Source organism: Phyllobates terribilis, unplaced genomic scaffold (assembly GCF_046119375.1).
Source record: "Phyllobates terribilis strain yellow unplaced genomic scaffold, ASM4611937v1 Scaffold_9__5_contigs__length_417890890, whole genome shotgun sequence".
Classification (NCBI taxonomy): Eukaryota; Metazoa; Chordata; class Amphibia; order Anura; family Dendrobatidae; genus Phyllobates; species Phyllobates terribilis.
Genome location: NW_027362769.1, coordinates 380,330,929 through 380,351,767, shown reverse-complemented (window position 1 = coordinate 380,351,767; position 20,839 = coordinate 380,330,929). Strand labels below are relative to the sequence as shown.

The following is a 20,839-nucleotide window of genomic DNA, read 5'->3' as shown; positions in this document are numbered from 1 at the left end:
GTCCTGCTGGAAGACCAATGACCTCTGAGGGAGACCCAGCTTTCTCACACTGGTCCCTACATTATGCTGCAAAATTTGTTGGTAGTCTTCAGACTTCATAATTCCATGCACACGGTCAAGCAGTCCAGTGCCAGAGGCAGCAAAGCAACCCCAAAACATCAGGGAACCTCCGTCATGTTTGACTGTAGGGACCGTGTTCTTTTCTTTGAATGCCTCTTTTTTTTTCCTGTACACTCTATGTTGATGCTTTTTGCCCAAAAGCTCTACTTTTGTCTCATCTGACCAGAGAACATTCTTCCAAAACGTTTTAGGCTTTCTCAGGTAAGTTTTGGCAAACTCCAGCCTGGCTTTTTTATGTCTCGGGGTAAGAAGTGGGGTCTTCCTGGGTATCCTACCATACAGTCCCTTTTCATTCAGACGCCGACGGATAGTACGGGTTGACACTGTTGTACCCTCGGACTGCAGGGCAGCTTGAACTTGTTTGGATGTTAGTCGAGGTTCTTTATCCACCATCCGCACAATCTTGCGTTGAAATCTCTCGTCAATTTTTCTTTTCCGTCCACATCTAGGGAGGTTAGCCACAGTGCCATGGGCTTTAAACTTCTTGATGACACTGCGCACGGAAGACACAGGAACATTCAGGTCTTTGGAGATGGACTTGTAGCCTGGAGATTGCTCATGCTTCCTCACAATTTGGTTTCTCAAGTCCTCAGACAGTTCTTTGGTCATCTTTCTTTTCTCCATGCTCAATGTGGTACACACAAGGACACAGGACAGAGGTTGAGTCAACTTTAATCTATGTTAACTGGCTGCAAGTGTGATTTAGTTATTGCAAACACCTGTTAGGTGCCACAGGTAAGTTACAGGTGCTGTTAATTACACGAATTAGAGAAGCATCACATGATTTTTCAAACAGTGCCAATACTTTTGTCCACCCCCTTTTTTAGGTTTGGTGTGGAATTATATCCAATTTGGCTTTAGGACAATTCTTTTTGTGTTTTTTCTTTGAAGACAAATTAAATGAAGATAATAATACCTAAGAATTTGTGATTGCAATTATTTTCAGGAAGAAACTGAGTATTATCTGACAGAATTGCAGGGGTGCCAATACTTTTGGCCACCACTGTATATGTACAGCTGGTATAACCTGGGCATCTCCTGTATATAATTATATATGTACATCTGGTATAACCTGGGCATCTCCTGTATATAATTATATATGTACAGCTGGTATAACCTGGGTATCTCCTGTATATAATTATATATGTACAGCTGGTATAACCTGGGTATCTCCTGTATATAGTTATATATGTACAGCTGGTGTAATCTGGATATCTCCTGTATATAGTTATATATGTACACCTGGTATAACCTGGGCATCCCCTGTATATAATTATATATGTACAGCTGGTATAACCTGGGCATCTCTTGTACATAATTATATATGTACAGCTGTTATAACCTGGGCATCTCCTGTATATAATTATATATGAACAGCTGTATAACCTGGGTATCTCCTGTATATAATTATATATGTACAGCTGGTATAACCTGGGCATCTCCTGTATATAATTATATATGTACAGCTGGTATAACCTGGATATCTCCTGTGTATAATTATATATGAACAGCTGTATAACCTGGGTATCTCCTGTATAGAATTATATATGTACACCTGGTATAACCTGGGCATCTCTTGTACATAATTATATATGTACAGCTGTTATAACCTGGGCATCTCCTGTATATAATTATATATGAACAGCTGTATAACCTGGGTATCTCCTGTATATAATTATATATGTACAGCTGGTATAACCTGGGTATCTCCTGTATATAATTATATATGTACAGCTGGTATAACCTGGATATCTCCTGTGTATAATTATATATGAACAGCTGTATAACCTGGGTATCTCCTGTATAGAATTATATATGTACACCTGGTATAACCTGGGCATCTCCTGTATATACTTATATATGTACAGCTGGTATAACCTGGGCATCTCCTGTATATAATTCTATATGTACAGCTGGTGTAAGTTATAAATCTTGTGTATAGTGATATGGACCATGCTGGTATATCCTGGGTACTTCCAGGTGAATGATTGTATATGTACAGCTTATATAAGTTATGAATATGCTTATGTACATTATATATTGCTATGATGCAGCTGTGGGACTGGTACATGGTGAGCTTTAGGATACCTTTGCATCCCTGTGTTGCTGGTCGATGTCCCCCTACATTTGGCATACTCCATACTCTGCATCTATTATCCTCCTCACAGATAAACGAGTGATCATTGCAGTAATTATTGCTGCTCTGCTATGAGGTGGAAGCGTTTATTATCTTACAGATGCCAAATATCAAGGGTATATCAGTATATTTAAAACCACTCCTCATGCTTTCCCATGTCCTAAAATCCTTTGAATCCAACTAGCACCAAACAAGAACGAAAAACCTTCAGGATTATCAAACATTCTGGATGATAAAACGGTCAGAAATGGGACGATGGAAATTATATTTCCGAGTCGAAATTCTCCCAATCCAATAAAAATTTGTATAAAAAAAATGATTACCGTAAATATATTTAGAGATTATTCATTATTTTATCAGAATTACTGGATCAAGTGGATTTTATTGTTTTATTGTACATGGGAAAGCATAAGGGTTTTGGTGCATTTTTTTTATGTCTTAAGAACAAATTTTGGACGGCAAACTATAACGCAGTTCTGAAAAATGTGCACCAAATAATGACAGTGTGAACAAAGTCAAAAAACGTCACATATTAGGAGAAACTTCATTTTCAGTGAGGGACGTTTACTAATAAGGTGCAATGTATAAAGCACTCGCTGAATGTACGAGCAACCAAGACCGAAAGGGACTTGATTGTTCGGGGGTGTATTATACATTACTAGTAGTTGGGGGCAGAAAACTGCAAGTAGTCCCCAAAACTTTATCCTGGAGACAGTGATGCAGCTTGAGTTGGTAGCAAGTATTTTGCTACCTTTAACCCATGAATTTAACCCTAAACCCAACCCAATCTCTAGCCCTAAGACTAACCCTAGTCTTAAAGGGGTTATCTGGTCTTAGCATGCAGTGCAGGCTTGTAGGTTATGAGGATTCTGCGATGTTAGGAGCGGCGTGTGCATGATCACAAGTATGTGATTTGCATACATGCAGTCACATGCCGACTAGACTGTATCCGGCCTCGCTCAATGCAAGTGTATGGAGCGAGGTTGGAAGAGTATAGTCGGAATGTGGCCGGAAGTATACAAATCACATACTTGCGGTCACATAATGGCCTGCTCCCAGGGCTGGCACCGGAAAATCCACACAGCACGCAGTGCAGATTTGTAGCTTAAGACTGGATAACTCCTTTAAGCCTAACCCTAAGCAAATTCTAAACCTTAGTTTCTCATGCTAAGCTTTGTCATTTCGGTTGCTGCCTATGCAGAGTGCAGGAGCTGATGACAAATTCATCTTCACTGCTGCACTTTGCACAAGCAGCTCCAGGCAGGCACTCACTGAACTCTTGAAGGTGCTAATTGGCAAGCACCCCCCTGGCCCACACCACACTACCACTGCCACTGCCTGGAGAGACCTAAAGGACATCAGCACCCTCACTTCCTTGCAATGCAGCTGTGATTTAAGGAGGGCAAATGCAGATGGAACAATCCCTTTAAAGAGACATGACAAAATTATTCAAATTGGGGATCCAAAGAACCCCAAAAGTGCCCTATATTAGCCCCATATTGCACCATATTAGCAAATGTCCTTAGTCTAGTGGCGTGAGGCCGGGTCTCTGATCCCAAGAGGCAATTACACTGTGACGACACTGCATGCAAATTTTATTTTTCTTGCTCTTGAGTGATGGAGGATTTCCTTGTTATTGTATATTAGGTATTTCCATAGCTTTTTGTGGTGACAACTAGTATAAACTCTTGCTGATCCTGTCCAAGGAATATGTAATCCCTATGTCTTAATGAGAAATGTACTATTGTACAAAGTTGTCAGCCAAAAGTTTATTAAAGAGACATTCCAGTTGTGCACGTCCATCGTTCTGTGCACTGCATGTTAAATAAACCCGCACGGGGTAAGTAGATCCTGCAAAGAAACAGCAAGTCACACGAGACACAAGATCCTTGCAGCTATTTGCTTCGTTCTTGGCAGCTCTTTTGGTGCTCGGTGCTCCTTAAAGGAAGTTTATATATACAGTGCCTACAAGTAGTATTCAACCCCCTGCAGATTTAGCTGGTTTGATAAGATGCAAATAAGTTAGAGCCTTCAAACTGCAAATGAGAGTAGGTTTTATGAACAGAAGCATAAATCTTACAAACCTAAAAGTTATTTTGCTCAGTTGAATTTTATTAAATTTTAAACATAAAAGTGTGGGTCAATTATTATTCAACCCCTATGTTTAATATTTTGTGGAATAACCCTTGTTTGCAATTACAGCTAATAATCGTCTTTTATAAGACCTGATCAGGCCGGCACAGGTCTGTGGATTTCTATTGGCCCACTCCTCCATGCAGATCTTCTCCAAGTTATCTAGGTTCTTTGGGTGTCTCATGTGGACTTTATTCTTGAGCTCCTTCCACAAGTTTTCAATTGGGTTAAGGTCAGGAGACTGACTAGGCCACTCCAACACCTTGACTTTTTCCCTCTTGAACCAGGCCTTGGTTTTCTTGGCTGTGTGCTTTGGGTCGTTGTCTTGTTGGAAGATGAAATTACGACCCATCTTAAGATCCTTGATGGAGGAGCGGAGGTTCTTGGCCAAAATCTCCAGGTAGGCCGTGCTATCCATCTTCCCATGGATGCGGACCAGATGGCCAGGCCCCTTGGCTGAGAAACAGCCCCACAGCATGATGCTGCCACCACAATGCTTGACTGTAGGGATGGTATTCTTGGGGTCGTATGCAGTGCCATCCAGTCTCCAAACGTCACGTGTGTGGTTGGCACCAAAGATCTCGATCTTGGTCTCATCAGACCATAGAACCTTGAACCAGTCTGTCTCAGAGTCCTCCAAGTGATCATGAGCAAACTGTAGACGAGCCTTGACATGACGCTTTGAAAGTAAAGGTACCATACAGGCTCGTCTGGAACGGAGACCATTGCGGTGGAGTACGTTACTTATGGTATTGACTGAAACCAATGTCCCCACTGCCATGAGATCTTCCCGGAGCTCCTTCCTTGTTGTCCTTGGGTTAGCCTTGACTCTTCGGACAAGCCTGGCCTCGGCACGGGAGGACACTTTCAAAGGCTGTCCAGGCCGTGGAAGGCTAACAGTAGTTCCATAAGCCTTCCACTTACGGATGATGCTCCCAACCGTGGAGACAGGTAGGCCCAACTCCTTGGAAAGGGTTTTGTACCCCTTGCCAGCCTTGTGACCCTCCACGATCTTGTCTCTGATGGCCTTGGAATGCTCCTTTGTCTTTCCCATGTTGACCATGTCTGAGTGCTGTTCACAAGTTTGGGGAGGGTCTTAAATAGTCAGAAAAGGCTGGCAAAAGAGATCTTTAATCCACACATGTGAAGCTCATTATTCTTGGTGCCTGAACTACTTCTTAATACATTAGGGGGACCAAACCGAATTCTTGTGGTTTGAGGGGTTGAATAATAAATGACACTCTGAATTAACTTTTAACGTTTTAAAAAAAAAAAAAAAAAAAAAAAAATTGCTGCAGTGCATTTCCCACTTCCAGGCTGATCTACAGTACAAATGTCACAATGCCAAGTTAATTCCGCATGTGTCAACCAGCTAAATCTGCAGGGGGTTGAATACTACTTGTAGGCACTGTATATATATATACACAGTATATATATAAAGTTGCTTTTTTTTTTTTTTTTTTTTTAGAGAAGTGGCACATTGGAGATTGTCCGGCTCTTGTAGGACTCAAGGAGGTCTCCCATTTTTTTCCAGAGAGTGTTCCAGTAGAGTTAATAAGGGGCATATATGCCGTTTGTCTTAGGATACACTTAAGTTCATTTCCTATATTTCTTTTTGTGATGATGTTGAACATGTAATCTTATTAACTGCATTTTGCACATAAGGAGGTTATGGGGGGTGCAGCAGTGCCCCCTTATTTGACCGTCCTAAGAAATAGAATAGACCACAGTTCAGACAATCATATGGTAAGTCCAAAATGCCTTAAAAGGGTTTGTCCTACGCAACTTGCAGAAGATTCTGGTCAATTTCTGACATTTTTGTTGGTTTACCCAAGATGCAACCCATGAGGAGCCCTCAGAACACGGGGCCAAGCCAAGGGCAGGATGAGAATGGGGTGCAGGACATGACGCAGCTGGAGTGAGTATCATCATATGATGGGTTTGCTGCAAAGTTACTTTATGTTTTCAACATTCTGCATGTAACATTGTATATTGGGTGTGAAGTATCCATTGTCATTTTGCAGGGACTTACAGGAAGCATCGGTCCTCCAAAACCTGAGAAAAAGGTTTGAGCGAGAGCTGATATATGTGAGTATGGCGTCCTCTGAGATTCTAAAGGGGTTCTCCAGTGAATTAACTGTCCACAGGATAGGTGATAACTTAATGATCGGTGCCTGGTCGGTGGGCGCCTGGTCGGGCCCGCATAATGGGGGACTTTAATTCCCATTGCAAAATGGAGCAGCTAGTAGGATGCCTGATTGCCACTCCATTCATTCTTGTTAGGCTCACCAGGTGAGGTGGATCCTCAAAGCCCAAGGTCCGGGTGGGCACATGGGCCATGGGCGTTGGTGCATCAGGCAGCTGAGCCATTCGGAAAACAGGTAGCAGAAGTACAGGAGACTGCAGACAGACAGGAGTCCGGGAACAGGTAGCAGAGGTCCTGGAAATCGTAGACGGGTAGCAGAGGTCCTGCAGACCGCAGACAGGTAGCAGAAGCTCTGGAGACCGCAGACAGGTAGCAGAGATCCTGGAGACCGCAGGCAGGTAGCAGAGGTCCCTGCAGATCGCAGACAGGTAGCAGAGGTCCTGCAGATCGCAGACAGGTAGCAGAGGTCCTGCAGATCGCAGACAGGTAGCAGAGGTCCTGCAGATCGCAGTCAGGCAGCAGAGGCTCTTGAGACCGTAGTCAGGTAGCAGAAGTCCTGGAGAACAAAGACAGATAGCAGAGGTCCTGGAGACCGCAGACAGGTAGCAGAGGTCCTGGAGACCGCAGACAGGTAGCAGAGGTCCTGGAGACCGCAGACAGGTAGCAGAGGTCCTGGAGACCGCAGACAGGTAGCAGAGGTCCTGGAGACCGCAGACAGGTAGCAGAGGTCCTGGAGACCGCAGACAGGTAGCAGAGGTCCTGGAGACCGCAGACAGGTAGCAGAGGTCCTGGAGACCGCAGACAGGTAGCAGAGGTCCTGGAGACCGCAGACAGGTAGCAGAGGTCCTGGAGACCGCAGACAGGTAGCAGAGGTCCTGGAGACCGCAGACAGGTAGCAGAGGTCCTGGAGACCGCAGACAGGTAGCAGAGGTCCTGGAGACCGCAGACAGGTAGCAGAGGTCCTGGAGACCGCAGACAGGTAGCAGAGGTCCTGGAGACCGCAGACAGGTAGCAGAGGTCCTGGAGACCGCAGACAGGTAGCAGAGGTCCTGGAGACCGCAGACAGGTAGCAGAGGTCCTGGAGACCGCAGACAGGTAGCAGAGGTCCTGGAGACCGCAGACAGGTAGCAGAGGTCCTGGAGACCGCAGACAGGTAGCAGAGGTCCTGGAGACCGCAGACAGGTAGCAGAAGCTCTGGAGACCGCAGACAGGTAGCAGAGATCCTGGAGAGCCGCAGACAGGTAGCAGAGATCCTGGAGACCGTAGACAGGTAGCAAGGTCCTGGAGACCGTAGACAGGTAGCAGAGGTCCTGGAGACCGCAGACAGGTAGCAGAAGCTCTGGAGACCGCAGACAGGTAGCAGAAGCTCTGGAGACCGCAGACAGGTAGCTGAGGTCCTGGAGACCGCAGACAGGTAGCAAGGTCCTGGAGACCGCAGACAGGTAGCTGAGGTCCTGGAGACCGCAGACAGGTAGCAAGGTCCTGCAGATCGCAGACAGGTAGCAGAGGTCCTGCAGATCGCAGATAGGTAGCAGAGGTCCTGCAGATCGCAGACAGGTAGCAGAGGCTCTGGAGACCGCAGACTGGCAGCAGAGGCTCTTGAGACCGTAGTCAGGTAGCAGAAGTCCTGGAGACCACAGACAGATAGCAGTGATCCTGGAGACAGCAGACAGGTAGCAGAGGTCCTGGAGACCGCAGACAGGTAGCAGAGGTCCTGGAGACCGCAGACAGGTAGCAGAGGTCCTGGAGACCGCAGACAGGTAGCAGAGGTCCTGGAGACCGCAGACAGGTAGCTGAGGTCCTGGAGAACCCAGACAGGTAGCAGAGGTCCATGAGGCACACAGGTGTGTGTCTTGGGAGGCCTTATATAGGCCTAGGTAGATGATCACATAGGAGCATGCCGGGCCACCTGCAAAGCATGACGTGGAGCACAAGAAAGTTTAATGGACCTGGGTGAAGGGAGCAGAGCCCAGACCTGGGACAGCTGTGTAAGCAGCATTGCACCTGCAGTCATTCTAACGGGGTAATAGCGCCCCATTCTGGCAATCAGTACTGATACCAGTAGTTGGACCCCCACTGATCAATATGTTGTCACCTGTCCTGTGGATAGGTGATAACTTGTTTTCACCAGACAACTCCTTTAATAGTTAAAGTTTTCTTTAAGAATATAGTAATAAGTCTATCTCTTTTCCTTCTTTCTTAGACTTACATCGGTAGCATCCTCCTGTCATTAAACCCATACAGGCTGCTGAATATTTATGGGACGGACCATGTCTTGTATTACGAAGGGAAAGCCTTGGGGGAAACTGCCCCGTAAGTTATCTATACTCCTCATCTCTCATCTTGTACATACTCCTATAGACGAGTGCTGCAATCAGATGCAAAATCAGCAGCAGATTTCTTCTGTCCCACGTTGGCTTTGCCCGTACTGTTTATGGGCCATGAGAAGAAGCCCAGATATCCACAGCCAAGGTGCATAGTTTCTCCTATTAAGGCTAAATCCACACATTGAGGACTATAGTAGCAGCCAAGTAAATTTTTCACTTGGAAAATTGACCTACAATGCAGATTTTGAAATCAGCAGCTCGGCAATTTCAGCTCTTGATTTTCACTACAGATTTTCATTGCAGAAATGAAAATCTATATGAACCCACAGGATAACACTCAGGTTCGCTTTGGATTTTCAGAAAAAAAAAATCAGCTGCGACTTTTAGGAACGTCTATGGGCTGTTATTTAGGGCCGAGCTATGCAGATTACATGTGCGATGTCCTTCCTATTAAGCCCAAATTCGCACATTGCCGAAAACATTGGCAAGAAAGTGAATGACATAAATCTCATCAAAAAGCTGCACAAAATTTTCTGCACGGTGCGGATTGTAAACTACATGGCGTGTCAGTTTCAGTGGAGGATTTTTTACCCCTTTAAATGTAGTGGAGGTGAAATCAGCGCAGCAATATCCAGGCAAGTGAAATCTACTGCAGATGTTTTCATCAGCCCCTGAACAATAGTCCCTGATGCAAATAGTATAAACATCTCTTGTACTTTTACTGTATATGTTATACCTTTTTATAACATTGTTATTGTTCCAATACCTGTAAAGAAAAACAAAACTATGTAACTTTGCCAATAATCTCTATTAGGAATTTCCTACTGTTTTGTGTACACAGTCCCTATGCAGACCTATGTGTTGCCTTACTGTGATCTTGCATTCATGTATGATTATATATATATATATATATATATATACAGTACAGACCAAAAGTTTGGACACACCTTCTCATTTAAAGATTTTTCTGTATTTTCTTGACTATGGAAATTGCACATTCACACTGAAGACATCAAAACTATGAATTAACACATGTGGAATTATATACTTAACAAAAAAGTGTGAAACAACTGAAAATATGTCTTATATTCTAGGTTCTTCAAAGTAGCCACCTTTTGCTTTGATGACTGCTTTGCACACTCTTGGCATTCTCTTGATGAGCTTCAAGAGGTAGTCACCGGAAATGGTCTTCCAACAATCTTGAAGGAGTTCCCAGAGATGCTTAGCACTTGTTGACCCTTTTGTCTTCACTCTGCGGTCCAGCTCACCCCAAACCATCTCGATTGGGTTCAGGTCTGGTGACTGGAGGCCAGGTCATCTGGCGTAGCACCCCATCACTCTCCCTCTTGGTCAAATAGCCCTTACACAGCCTGGAGGTATGTTTGGGGTCATTGTCCTGTTGAAATATAAATGATGGTCCAACTAAACGCAAACCGGATGGAATAGCATGCCCCTGCAAGTTGCTGTGGTAGCCATGCTGATTCAGTATGCCTTCAATTTTGAATAAATCCCGAACAGTGTCACCAGCAAAGCACCCCCACACCATCACACCTCCTCCTCCATGCTTCACAGTGGGAACCAGGCATGTAGAGTCCATCCGTTCACCTTTTCTGCGTTGCACAAAGACACGGTGGTTGGAACCAAAGATCTCAAATTTGGACTCATCAGACCAAAGCACAGATTTCCACTGGTCTAATGTCCATTTCTTGTGTTCTTTAGCCCAAACAAGTCTCTTCTGCTTGTTGCCTGTCCTTAGCAGTGGTTTCCTAGCAGCTATTTTACCATGAAGGCCAGCTGCACAAAGTCTCCTCTTAACAGTTGTTGAAGAGATGTGTCTGCTGCTAGAACTCTGGCATTGACCTGGTCTCTAATCTGAGCTGCTGTTAACCTGCGATTTCTGAGGCTGGTGACTCGGATAATCTTATCCTCAGAAGCAAAGGTGACTCTTGGTCTTCCTTTCCTGGGGCGGTCCTCATGTGAGCCAGTTTCTTTGTAGCGATTGATGGTTTTTGCAACTGCACTTGGGGACACTTTCAAAGTTTTCCCAATTTTTCGGACTGACTGACCTTCATTTTTTAAAGTAATGATGGCCACTCATTTTTCTTTACTGAGCTGCTTTTTTCTTGCCATAATACAAATTTTAACAGCCTATTCAGTAGGACTATCAGCTGTGTATCCACCAGAGTTCTGCACAACACAACTGATGGTCCCAACCCCATTTATAAGGCAAGAAATCCCACTTATTAAACCTGACAGTGCACACCCGTGAAGTGAGAACCATTTCCGGTGACTGCCTCTTGAAGCTCATCAAGAGAATGCCAAGAGTGTGCAAAGCAGTCATCAAAGCAAAAGGTGGCTACTTTGAAGAACCTAGAATATAAGACATATTTTCAGTTGTTTCACACTTTTTTGTTAAGTATATAATTCCACATGTGTTAATTCATAGTTTTGATGCCTTCAATGTGAATGTACAATTTTCATAGTTATGAAAATACAGAAAAATCTTTAAATGAGAAGGTGTGTCCAAACTTTTGGTCTGTACTGTATATATATATATATTCATACATTAATGATATAGTCTATAGGACATTTCTGTTACTGAGCTCCCAATCCAGTGAAATGATAAAACGATTTCTATTTGCAGCCACCACTAGAGGGCACTAGCTGTATACTGCTGTATACTATACAGTAAAATTTGAGGTAGTAGCTGCAGGCAGTCACATATGCATCATGTACCTCGATGACTATGCAGGGGATAATGATGAACTGAACTCCCTGGATAGATTTATGACACAGTCACTGTGAAGTAGTTTTTTTTTGTTTTTTATTCTCAGGCACCTTTTTGCAATTGCAAACGTAGCCTACACCAAACTGATGGATGCCAAACACAACCAGTGTATTATCATTAGGTGAGCTGAGATTTACCGTGAAGGCGACTTATCGTGTGAGTTCTTTTTTTAATTATTGTATAATTAATTTATTTCTTATCATTAGTGGTGAGAGCGGATCTGGTAAAACAGAAGCCACTAAGCTGGTCCTGCGTTACCTGGTGGCGGTTAATCAGAGGCGCGGAGTGACCAACCAGGTGAGAAATCAAAATAATACCATTATTAGCACCAACTCGCATCATTGCCGCATGTACGAGGATGTTACCCCCTATATACCGGAGGACCCTTGCATCTGTTGCCAGGTTATTATTTCTTGAGTTCACAAGGTTTCAAGTATTATCTATTACACGTCAGTAATGGATCAGACCCCAGAGCTTGTATGGACCAATATAAACCCTGTGTGATAAACCCTGTGTAATAAGACTATGTGTAACCTCAGTCATAAGCTGCCCAGGAACAACAGCCGGTTATTAATGTGCGAAAATAAAGATAAATATTATTATATCATTAATATATGATCATCTAATCACATCTTACTCCTTTTTGTATCCATATTTTACTGGATTTCACAGATAGAGGTACTGCATGTTATATACTCAATTGTTACCTAGAGATTGAGATCTACTGTATCGATCTATTATCTATCATCTATCTATTATCTATCTATCGTCTATCTATCATCTATCTATTATGTATCTATTATCTATCTATTATCTATCATCTATCTCTCTATCTATCTATCATCTATCTATTATCTATCTATCTCTCTATCTATCTATTATCTATCTATCTATCATCTATCTATATATATATCTATTATCTATCCATCTATTATCCATCTATTAATTAATTATCTATTATCTATCTATCATCTATCTATTATCTATCTATTATCTATCTATTATCTATCATCTATCTCTCTATCTATCTATCATCTATTATCTATCATCTATCTCTCTATCTATCTATCATCTATCTATTATTTATCTATCTCTCTATTATCTATCTATCTATCATCTATCTATATATATCTATTATCTATCCATCTATTATCCATCTATTAATTAATTATCTATTATCTATCTATTATCTATCATCTATTATTATCTATCTATTCTCTCTATTATCTATCATCTATCTATTATCTATCTATTATCTATCGTCTATCTCTCTATCTATTATCTATCTATCTCTCTATCTATCTATCATCTATCTATTATCTATCTATCTATCATCTATCTATATATATCTATTATCTATCCATCTATTATCCATCTATTAATTAATTATCTATTATCTATCTATTATCTATTATTATCTATCTATTCTCTCTATTATCTATCATCTATCTATTATCTATCATCTATCTATTATCTATCATCTATCTATTATCTATCATCTATCTATCGTCTATCTATCATCTATCTATTATGTATCTATTATTTCTCTATTATCTATCATCTATCTATTATCTATCATCTATCTCTCTATCTATTATCTATCTATCAATCATCTATCTATATATATCTATTATCTATCCATCTATTATCCATCTATTAATTAATTATCTATTATCTATCTATTATCTAGCTATCTATTATCTATCATCTATCTATCGTCTATCTATCATCTATCTATTATGTATCTATTATCTATCTATTATCTATCATCTATCTCTCTATCTATCATCTATTATCTATCATCTATCTCTCTATCTATCTATCATCTATCTATTATTTATCTATCTCTCTATTATCTATCTATCTATCATCTATCTATATATATCTATTATCTATCTATCTATTATCCATCTAATAATTAATTATCTATTATCTATCTATTATCTATCTATCTATTATCTATCATCTATCTATCGTCTATCTATCATCTATCTATTATGTATCTATTATCTATCTATTATCTATCATCTATCTCTCTATCTATCTATCATCTATTATCTATCATCTATCTCTCTATCTATCTATCATCTATCTAATATTTATCTATCTCTCTATTATCTATCTATCATCTATCTATATATATCTATTATCTATCCATCTATTATCCATCTATTAATTAATTATCTATTATCTATCTATTATCTATCTATTATCTATCTATTATCTATCATCTATCTATCTATCATCTATCTATTATCTATCTATCTATCAATCATCTATCTATATATATCTATTATCTATCCATCTATTATCCATCTATTAATTAATTATCTATTATCTATCTATTATCTATCTATTATCTATCATCTATCTATCTATCATCTATCTATTATCTATCTATCAATCATCTATCTATATATATCTATTATCTATCCATCTATTATCCATCTATTAATTAATTATCTATTATCTATCTATTATCTATCTATCTATTATCTATCATCTATCTATCATCTATCTATTATCTATCTATTATCTATCATCTATCTATCGTCTATCTATTATCTATCATCTATCTATTATCTATTTATCTATCTATCATCTATCTATCATCTATCGATCTATTATCTATCATCTATCTATTATCTATCTATTATCTATCATCTATTATCTTTCTATCTATTATGTAGAATCTATTATCTATCTATCTATCTATCTATCTATCTATATATTATCTATCTCTCTATCTATTTGGATCCTACATTTCTCATTTCCCTCTTTCGCTGTGCAGATTTTAGAGGCGACGCCTCTGCTGGAATCTTTCGGAAATGCCAAAACAGTCCGGAATGATAATTCCAGCCGGTTTGGAAAATTTGTGGAAATTTATCTGGAAGAGTGAGTATTACACAGGCAGGATGACATCCAGCATATTCACTGTCCCGTATACTGACATGTTGCTTCCTCTATAGGGGTGTGATATGTGGTGCCATAACATCCCAATACCTGCTTGAAAAATCCAGAATTGTATTTCAGGTAAGTCACCTCTGCCCCATCCTGCTGCCATTTGTGAAGCTCCGGAGCCCTTCGACTGGGGGCCCAACAATTACATGCAATTTCTTTTTATCCATTTTTTTATTTTTTATTTTCAGGCCAAAAATGAGAGGAATTACCACATTTTCTATGAGATGTTGGCTGGTCTCCCCTCTCAGCAGAAGCAGGCGTTTTACCTACAGGATGCTGAAACATATTACTACCTGAATCAGGTACAGTGCGCCAAAGGTCCGGGCGGATAGAAAGTGACCCCACAGCGTGTTTCCGTGTATGCGTCTCCTGTTACTTCTATGGGAATTAGGGAAACAGCCAAACACACGAGTTGTCATCTCTCCATTCATTCCAATCCCAGATGTGACAGCAAATATCCACATCACAAGGGCGAGAGACCCCCGCTCTCCACATAGGTGGGATTCACATCTACCAGCCGTTTATGGATGTTGGGAATACCCATTTACTCCTCACTGACTTATGGACTTATGCCCTGTGTAGTGGCAGGATCCTGGTACCGCATCTTTCTCCCATTCACTTAAATACGAGCTGAGCTGGAGTATCTGAGAACGGCCACTACACAGTGTACAGAGCCGCTCTTTTCTGCCTCTGTACAATACTTATTTCTGGACATTGCTGGACCTGCTAGTCAGTGGGGTTGTCCGGTGTCGGATTCCCACTGATCCAACATTGATAACCTATTCTAAGGATGGATGTTATGTCTTACCTAGTGAGGAAGATCCTGGAAGCATATGTTTTGAATGATCAGTTCTTGAACAAAATGGAAAGTTGGCACCGGTGCAGCAAGACTGTTAGGTCGGTATGAAATGGTCTTGTGTTACAGGCTGTAGAGGAGATGCTGAATTGGTAAAGCAGGGCTGGAACAGCGAAGATGGATATAGCAGAGCTGGAACAGCGAAGATGGATGTAGCAGAGCTGGAACAGCAATGACTGATGTAGTAGAGCTGGAACAGCAATGACTGATGTAGCGAGCTGGAACTGCAATGACTGATGTAGCAGAGCTGGAACTGCAATGACTGATGTAGCAGAGCTGGAACTGCAATGACTGATGTGATGTAGCAGAGCTGGAACAGCAATGACTGATGTAGCAGAGCTGGAACAGCAATGACTGATGTAGCAGAGCTGGAATAGAACAGCGATGACTGATGTAGTAGATCTAGAGCAGCTATTACTGATGCAGCAGAGCTGGAGCAGTGATGACTGATGTAGCAGAGTTGGAACAGCGATGAGTAATATAGCAGAGCTGGAACAGCGATGACTGATGTAACAGATCTGGAAAGGTGATAATTGATATATCAGAACAGGAGCAGCAAGACTGATGTAGCAGAGATGAATCAGCGATAACTGTTGCAGCAGAGCTGGAACAGCAATGACTGATATATCAGAGCTTAAACAGAAATAATGATAGGTTATCAATATCAAAATCCTGGACAACCACTTTAAACCCAAATAAGGTTACCTATTTTTAAACATTTTACTATATTCCCATTTGTTTATTTTTACTGTAGTCCGACTTGTCCTTTCCTGTTGGGGATGGAATTTTCTTTTTTTTGTCCACTCTTTTGTACAATATTTTGTGTGAATTCCCAAAAAAACATCTTGGTGTCTTTTTGTTATATCTGTTTTAATGTCATGATTTCTGGTCCTTTTTGGGGAAAGGGTTCTCTACAGTAAGAACAGCAGGTCCACTATGAAAGGATATAATTGCAAAACTGATGACATAGAAAAAAAAATCATATAATTAAAGACTAAGGGTATGTGCCCACGTAGCGTTTTACAAGCGTATTTGATGCGGAATTTCCGCAGCGGAAACGCTTGTAAAACGCTAGGTAATCCGCACCCCATGGTCCCCAATGAGAATCCGCAAGTTCTATGCCCATGCTGCGGATTTTTCCGCAGCGTTTTTGATGCGCACAAAAATCCGCAGCATGTCAATTAATTTTGCGTTTCCGCATGCGGAATTGCCTTTTCAATGCAATAAAAAGCGCAAGGCAATTCCGCATGTCGAAAAACGCGCGATAAACGCTTGCGAAATTCCGCATGCGTTTTTCCGGGAAAGGACATGCAGAAATGAAGCGCAAATTTTCCGCAACGTGGGCACATAGCCTAAAGATATTTGTGGGGTAAGAAATGTTTTCCATGTGAGGCAAAGATTTTTGTTTTTGATTACCCTAAATGTAGGCCATTAAAGGGGTGAACTTGGACACATAACGGTAATGTTACTATCTGGACAAAATTATCTATACAATACCGCCCCCTATGGTCAAGAATAAGAATCTGATCATGTAGAAGAACATTCACATTCCTGTTTGCAGTCGGATATCAGAATTGTTGACTGTCTCCATATTTAGGGAGGTAACTGTGAGATTCCCTCTAAAAGTGACGCCGAGGATTTCCGAAGACTCCTGAATGCCATGGAATCTCTCAGCTTCACCACAGAGGATCAGGACAGCATCTTTCGAATCCTCTCTTCTATCCTGCATTTGGGGAATGTCTATTTTGAGAAATATGAGGTAAGAACCAATAAATAAAAATGTTAACGTTTGCCTTCCTGGGGCTTTATAATCCACCGGTGGAGTTTTTCTAAGGACGCCATGCATCGGTGGCTACGTCCACACTTGTCAGATTTGCATGTGGATTAGCTTTATTGTCATTCCATGGAGCTAATCTTATTTCCGTGCAAAACCTGCACCACATTCATTATTCTGTGCAATTTTTTTCTCTTGAATGGTGCAAAAAATATGAATTTTGACCATGTAAAAATGGCCCAATATTGGTCAAGGTTAACATGTGCAAATTACTAAAGGATCTGGGGCTGACACAGTTGGATGTGCCATGAATCCGGATGAGGATGTCATTATATTAGTTATCATATTAATCTCTATAGAATAGATTCACACCGCAGATGTGCAGATGTTGATGGTATTAAAAGAGACTGTGACTTTTCTTTTTTTTACCCTTGGAGAAAAAAACGATTCTTGCTCATTTCTTGGAATTGCACGTCTATCACGTTATGAACTGATTCTGGGACTTCCCTCGGAGCCATATTGACCTGACACTTAAGTGTGTGCTCTCCGGGTGTACCTACTGACCACGATCTGAAGAGGTGACCCTTTGTGGAGCAGATTGGGTGCTCTAACAAGCCCACTGAGTAGTGTTAATCCATATGGGGCTGATCCTCCAGTTTTTCTGTGCAGATCTATGGAAATAAGTAGCATGCTATTTATTTTCTATTACTTGTATGCAAAAATCCATACTTTTTTTCTCAGTGCATGTAGATGGGTTTGCAAAATCCCCATTCATATGCATTGAATGCAGATTGTCATTGGATTTGCCGCAGATCTGCTTCCAATCACATAGGCAATAGTGGTTCAAGATGGATTCAAGGTTAGTTTACGTCACATAGCATGACACACAGTTGGATTCCTGTTGCAGGTTAATGTGTCATGGATCTGCACTAGGATGTTAGAGTTATTATATTAATCTGTTAATCTTTGATGCTTGATAAAATAGGTCTTGATTTGATTCACACCACAGGACAGGTAGACGTTCTGGCAGATGTGTTGACAGTGCTCCAAGAGACCGTGACTTTTTGACTTTCTGAGAAGTAATGATGGTTATACCATAATAGGTCAGCAATGTCGAATATCAGGGTTGGTGCTGAGCTGTCCAGCGCTGACCTAGCGATACTTTCTTCCAGACTGAATCCCAGGAGGTGGCTTCAGTTGTGAGTGCAAGCGAGATACGAGTGGTGTCCGAACTACTACAGATATCCCACGAGGGTCTCCAGAAAGCCATCACATACAAAGTGACTGTAAGTATGACCCTGCAGGTAATTGGGATAAATCCCGCAACAGGGAGACAGATCCGACTCATGTTCTTGTTTTTTGCAGGAAACCATGAGAGAGAAGATCTTCACCCCTCTGACGGTGGAAAGTGCTGTTGATGCCAGGTGGGCAGAAATTTACGGCAAGACAGTGAATGAGAGCCCGTGTTAGGACGGAGGGATAATCTGGAGATTGATCAGAACATTTTATTATTTATTACAGAGATGCAATTGCCAAGATTTTATACTCCCTGCTCTTCAGCTGGCTGACAGATAGAATTAACAAGCTGGTCTACCCCAAACAAGACGCCCTGTCCATTGCCATACTGGACATTTATGGCTTTGAGGTAATGGATTTGTTCAGTACTTGCCTGATTTGTTCATCTCCGTGCATCCCTTTTTTGCACGGAGGTCATCCTCCTGTGTTAGGGTGACGTACACATTTTGGCACTATATACATGAGAGCATTTGGCCTATGAGAAAGCCTAAAAAAAGGATAGTGCATGCTGGATGTCATCATGCCTGATCTTTTGTTCTCTAGGAGCAAAAGTCGTTGCTAAACTAGATGTTTGGCTGTAGCTCACTCCCATCTTCTTTCAGAGAACACGTGCACATTCTGGCAATGTGATCATGCATCTATACCGAGAGTCATTAGGAATAAGTTGTCAAACGTTCATACAACAATTATCGACAATTTATCACCAGAATTTCCTCAGTCTCCCGTCCTCGAAATCCCCATTGTCCTACTCGCTGTTGAAACATTTTCTCCCATTTCCGGCCACACCACTTCCATGCATGAATCTTTTGGAAATGCCTCCTGGAGTTTTTGGCAGTGCCCAGGATATTTGCCAACTTCTCCAGGTGTCGGGATGTCTCTCCTTGATCCGAGTTGACAAGTATGAAATATCCCAAATAATTCCTGATCCGTAGCCATCTTGGTTGTAGCATCATGGAGAGCGCACATAAACTTGTGAGCGCCTCGAACATCTCATGGGGAGATTTCATACTAATGTTTCTCTTCTGCTGGACCCCTAGAGTCCATGTTAAGAGTCCGGGACCAATGTGGTCCTTGATTCCCGTATGTGCCTCATTATTGCTCCGGCCCTATAATAATCCCGTCCTTTAATTAACCCACAGGATCTGAACTTTAACAGCTTCGAACAATTGTGCATCAACTACGCAAACGAATATCTGCAGTTCTTCTTCAACAAGATCGTGTTCAAAGAGGAGCAGGTGAGTGAGACAGGCGACAGGTTCACATTTAAAGGGGTTTTCCACCCCATTCATGTATTTTACATATGGCCTGAGTATGCCAGCTATCAATACCCCGCAGCTCCTTCATACCACTGGCCATGTGCCCTACCTGTCTACTCTCCAACTGCTGTCTGCACGTGACCACTGTTGCCAATCAGTAGGAGAATAGAACGGTGGTGGGAGTCCCGGAAGGAGCAGCGGAGGATTGATAGGTGATTATATGCAATTTATTATTGCACGCTCAGGACAAATGTAAAAATGTAGAAAATTATGAAAAACTTTTTTTAAAGGGGTACCCCGTGGATTGCATAGAAAATACCCAATTATTTACGTCATTCTTCGGCATTCATCACCATTATGCACCAACAGGAGGAATACATCCGTGAGCAGATCGACTGGAGGGAAATTTCCTTTGTGGATAACCAGTCCTGTATAGATCTTATTTCTCAGAAGCCTTATGGAATTCTTCGGATCTTGGATGACCAGAGCGGCTTTCCCCAGGTAATAAGGCATAATGACATTTTAAAGGAATTATCTGGTTTTCATAGAACTGAAAAAAAAGGCAGATTCTATGCAAGGGATCCATAAAGAAAAACATAATTGTGATGGGATGTAATTCCCTGGCTATTTAATGGCATTTAATGGGAAGAAGGGGGGTGGTCTGCACTGCCCCTCCATCTCCCGACCCTCCCGCACCTCACCGCTACCACTTAGTAATATGTATATCCTGCACTCACCCTTGTCGTTCAGGCCACAGATCACACCTTTCTCCAGAAGTGTCACTACCACCATGGCACCAACGAGCTGTACTGCAAGCCGAAGATGCCGCTCCCGGAATTCGGGATCAAGCATTTTGCTGGGAAGGTTACATACCAGGTATGTCCTACTATACCCATCCAACATCCGGCTGCACCACGGGGAGCATTGCAAGCATAGAAATATCATTTTTTGTGTTTTTTAGATACACGGCTTAGATTCACATAATGGGTATCGCACATGATAGGTTTAGATTTCATGGGACAGTAATATACATGAAAGGCTTAGA

The 20,839-nt window shown here is 41.6% G+C and overlaps 1 protein-coding gene across 1 annotated transcript in view; it reads left to right on the top strand.

The window, feature by feature from the left end:
* Positions 1-20,839, top strand: part of MYO15A (myosin XVA) — a 99,798-nt gene that overhangs the window by 18,063 nt on the left and 60,896 nt on the right. The window contains exons 2-16 of the mRNA XM_073648475.1: positions 6,226-6,308; positions 6,415-6,478; positions 8,740-8,849; positions 11,698-11,772; positions 11,858-11,948; positions 14,443-14,546; positions 14,621-14,684; positions 14,801-14,914; positions 17,066-17,227; positions 18,415-18,528; positions 18,608-18,666; positions 18,764-18,887; positions 19,678-19,773; positions 20,164-20,295; positions 20,545-20,670. Of these exons, the coding sequence (XP_073504576.1) occupies positions 6,226-6,308; positions 6,415-6,478; positions 8,740-8,849; positions 11,698-11,772; positions 11,858-11,948; positions 14,443-14,546; positions 14,621-14,684; positions 14,801-14,914; positions 17,066-17,227; positions 18,415-18,528; positions 18,608-18,666; positions 18,764-18,887; positions 19,678-19,773; positions 20,164-20,295; positions 20,545-20,670 (1,518 nt within the window). The remainder of the gene's footprint in view (positions 1-6,225; positions 6,309-6,414; positions 6,479-8,739; positions 8,850-11,697; positions 11,773-11,857; positions 11,949-14,442; positions 14,547-14,620; positions 14,685-14,800; positions 14,915-17,065; positions 17,228-18,414; positions 18,529-18,607; positions 18,667-18,763; positions 18,888-19,677; positions 19,774-20,163; positions 20,296-20,544; positions 20,671-20,839) is intronic.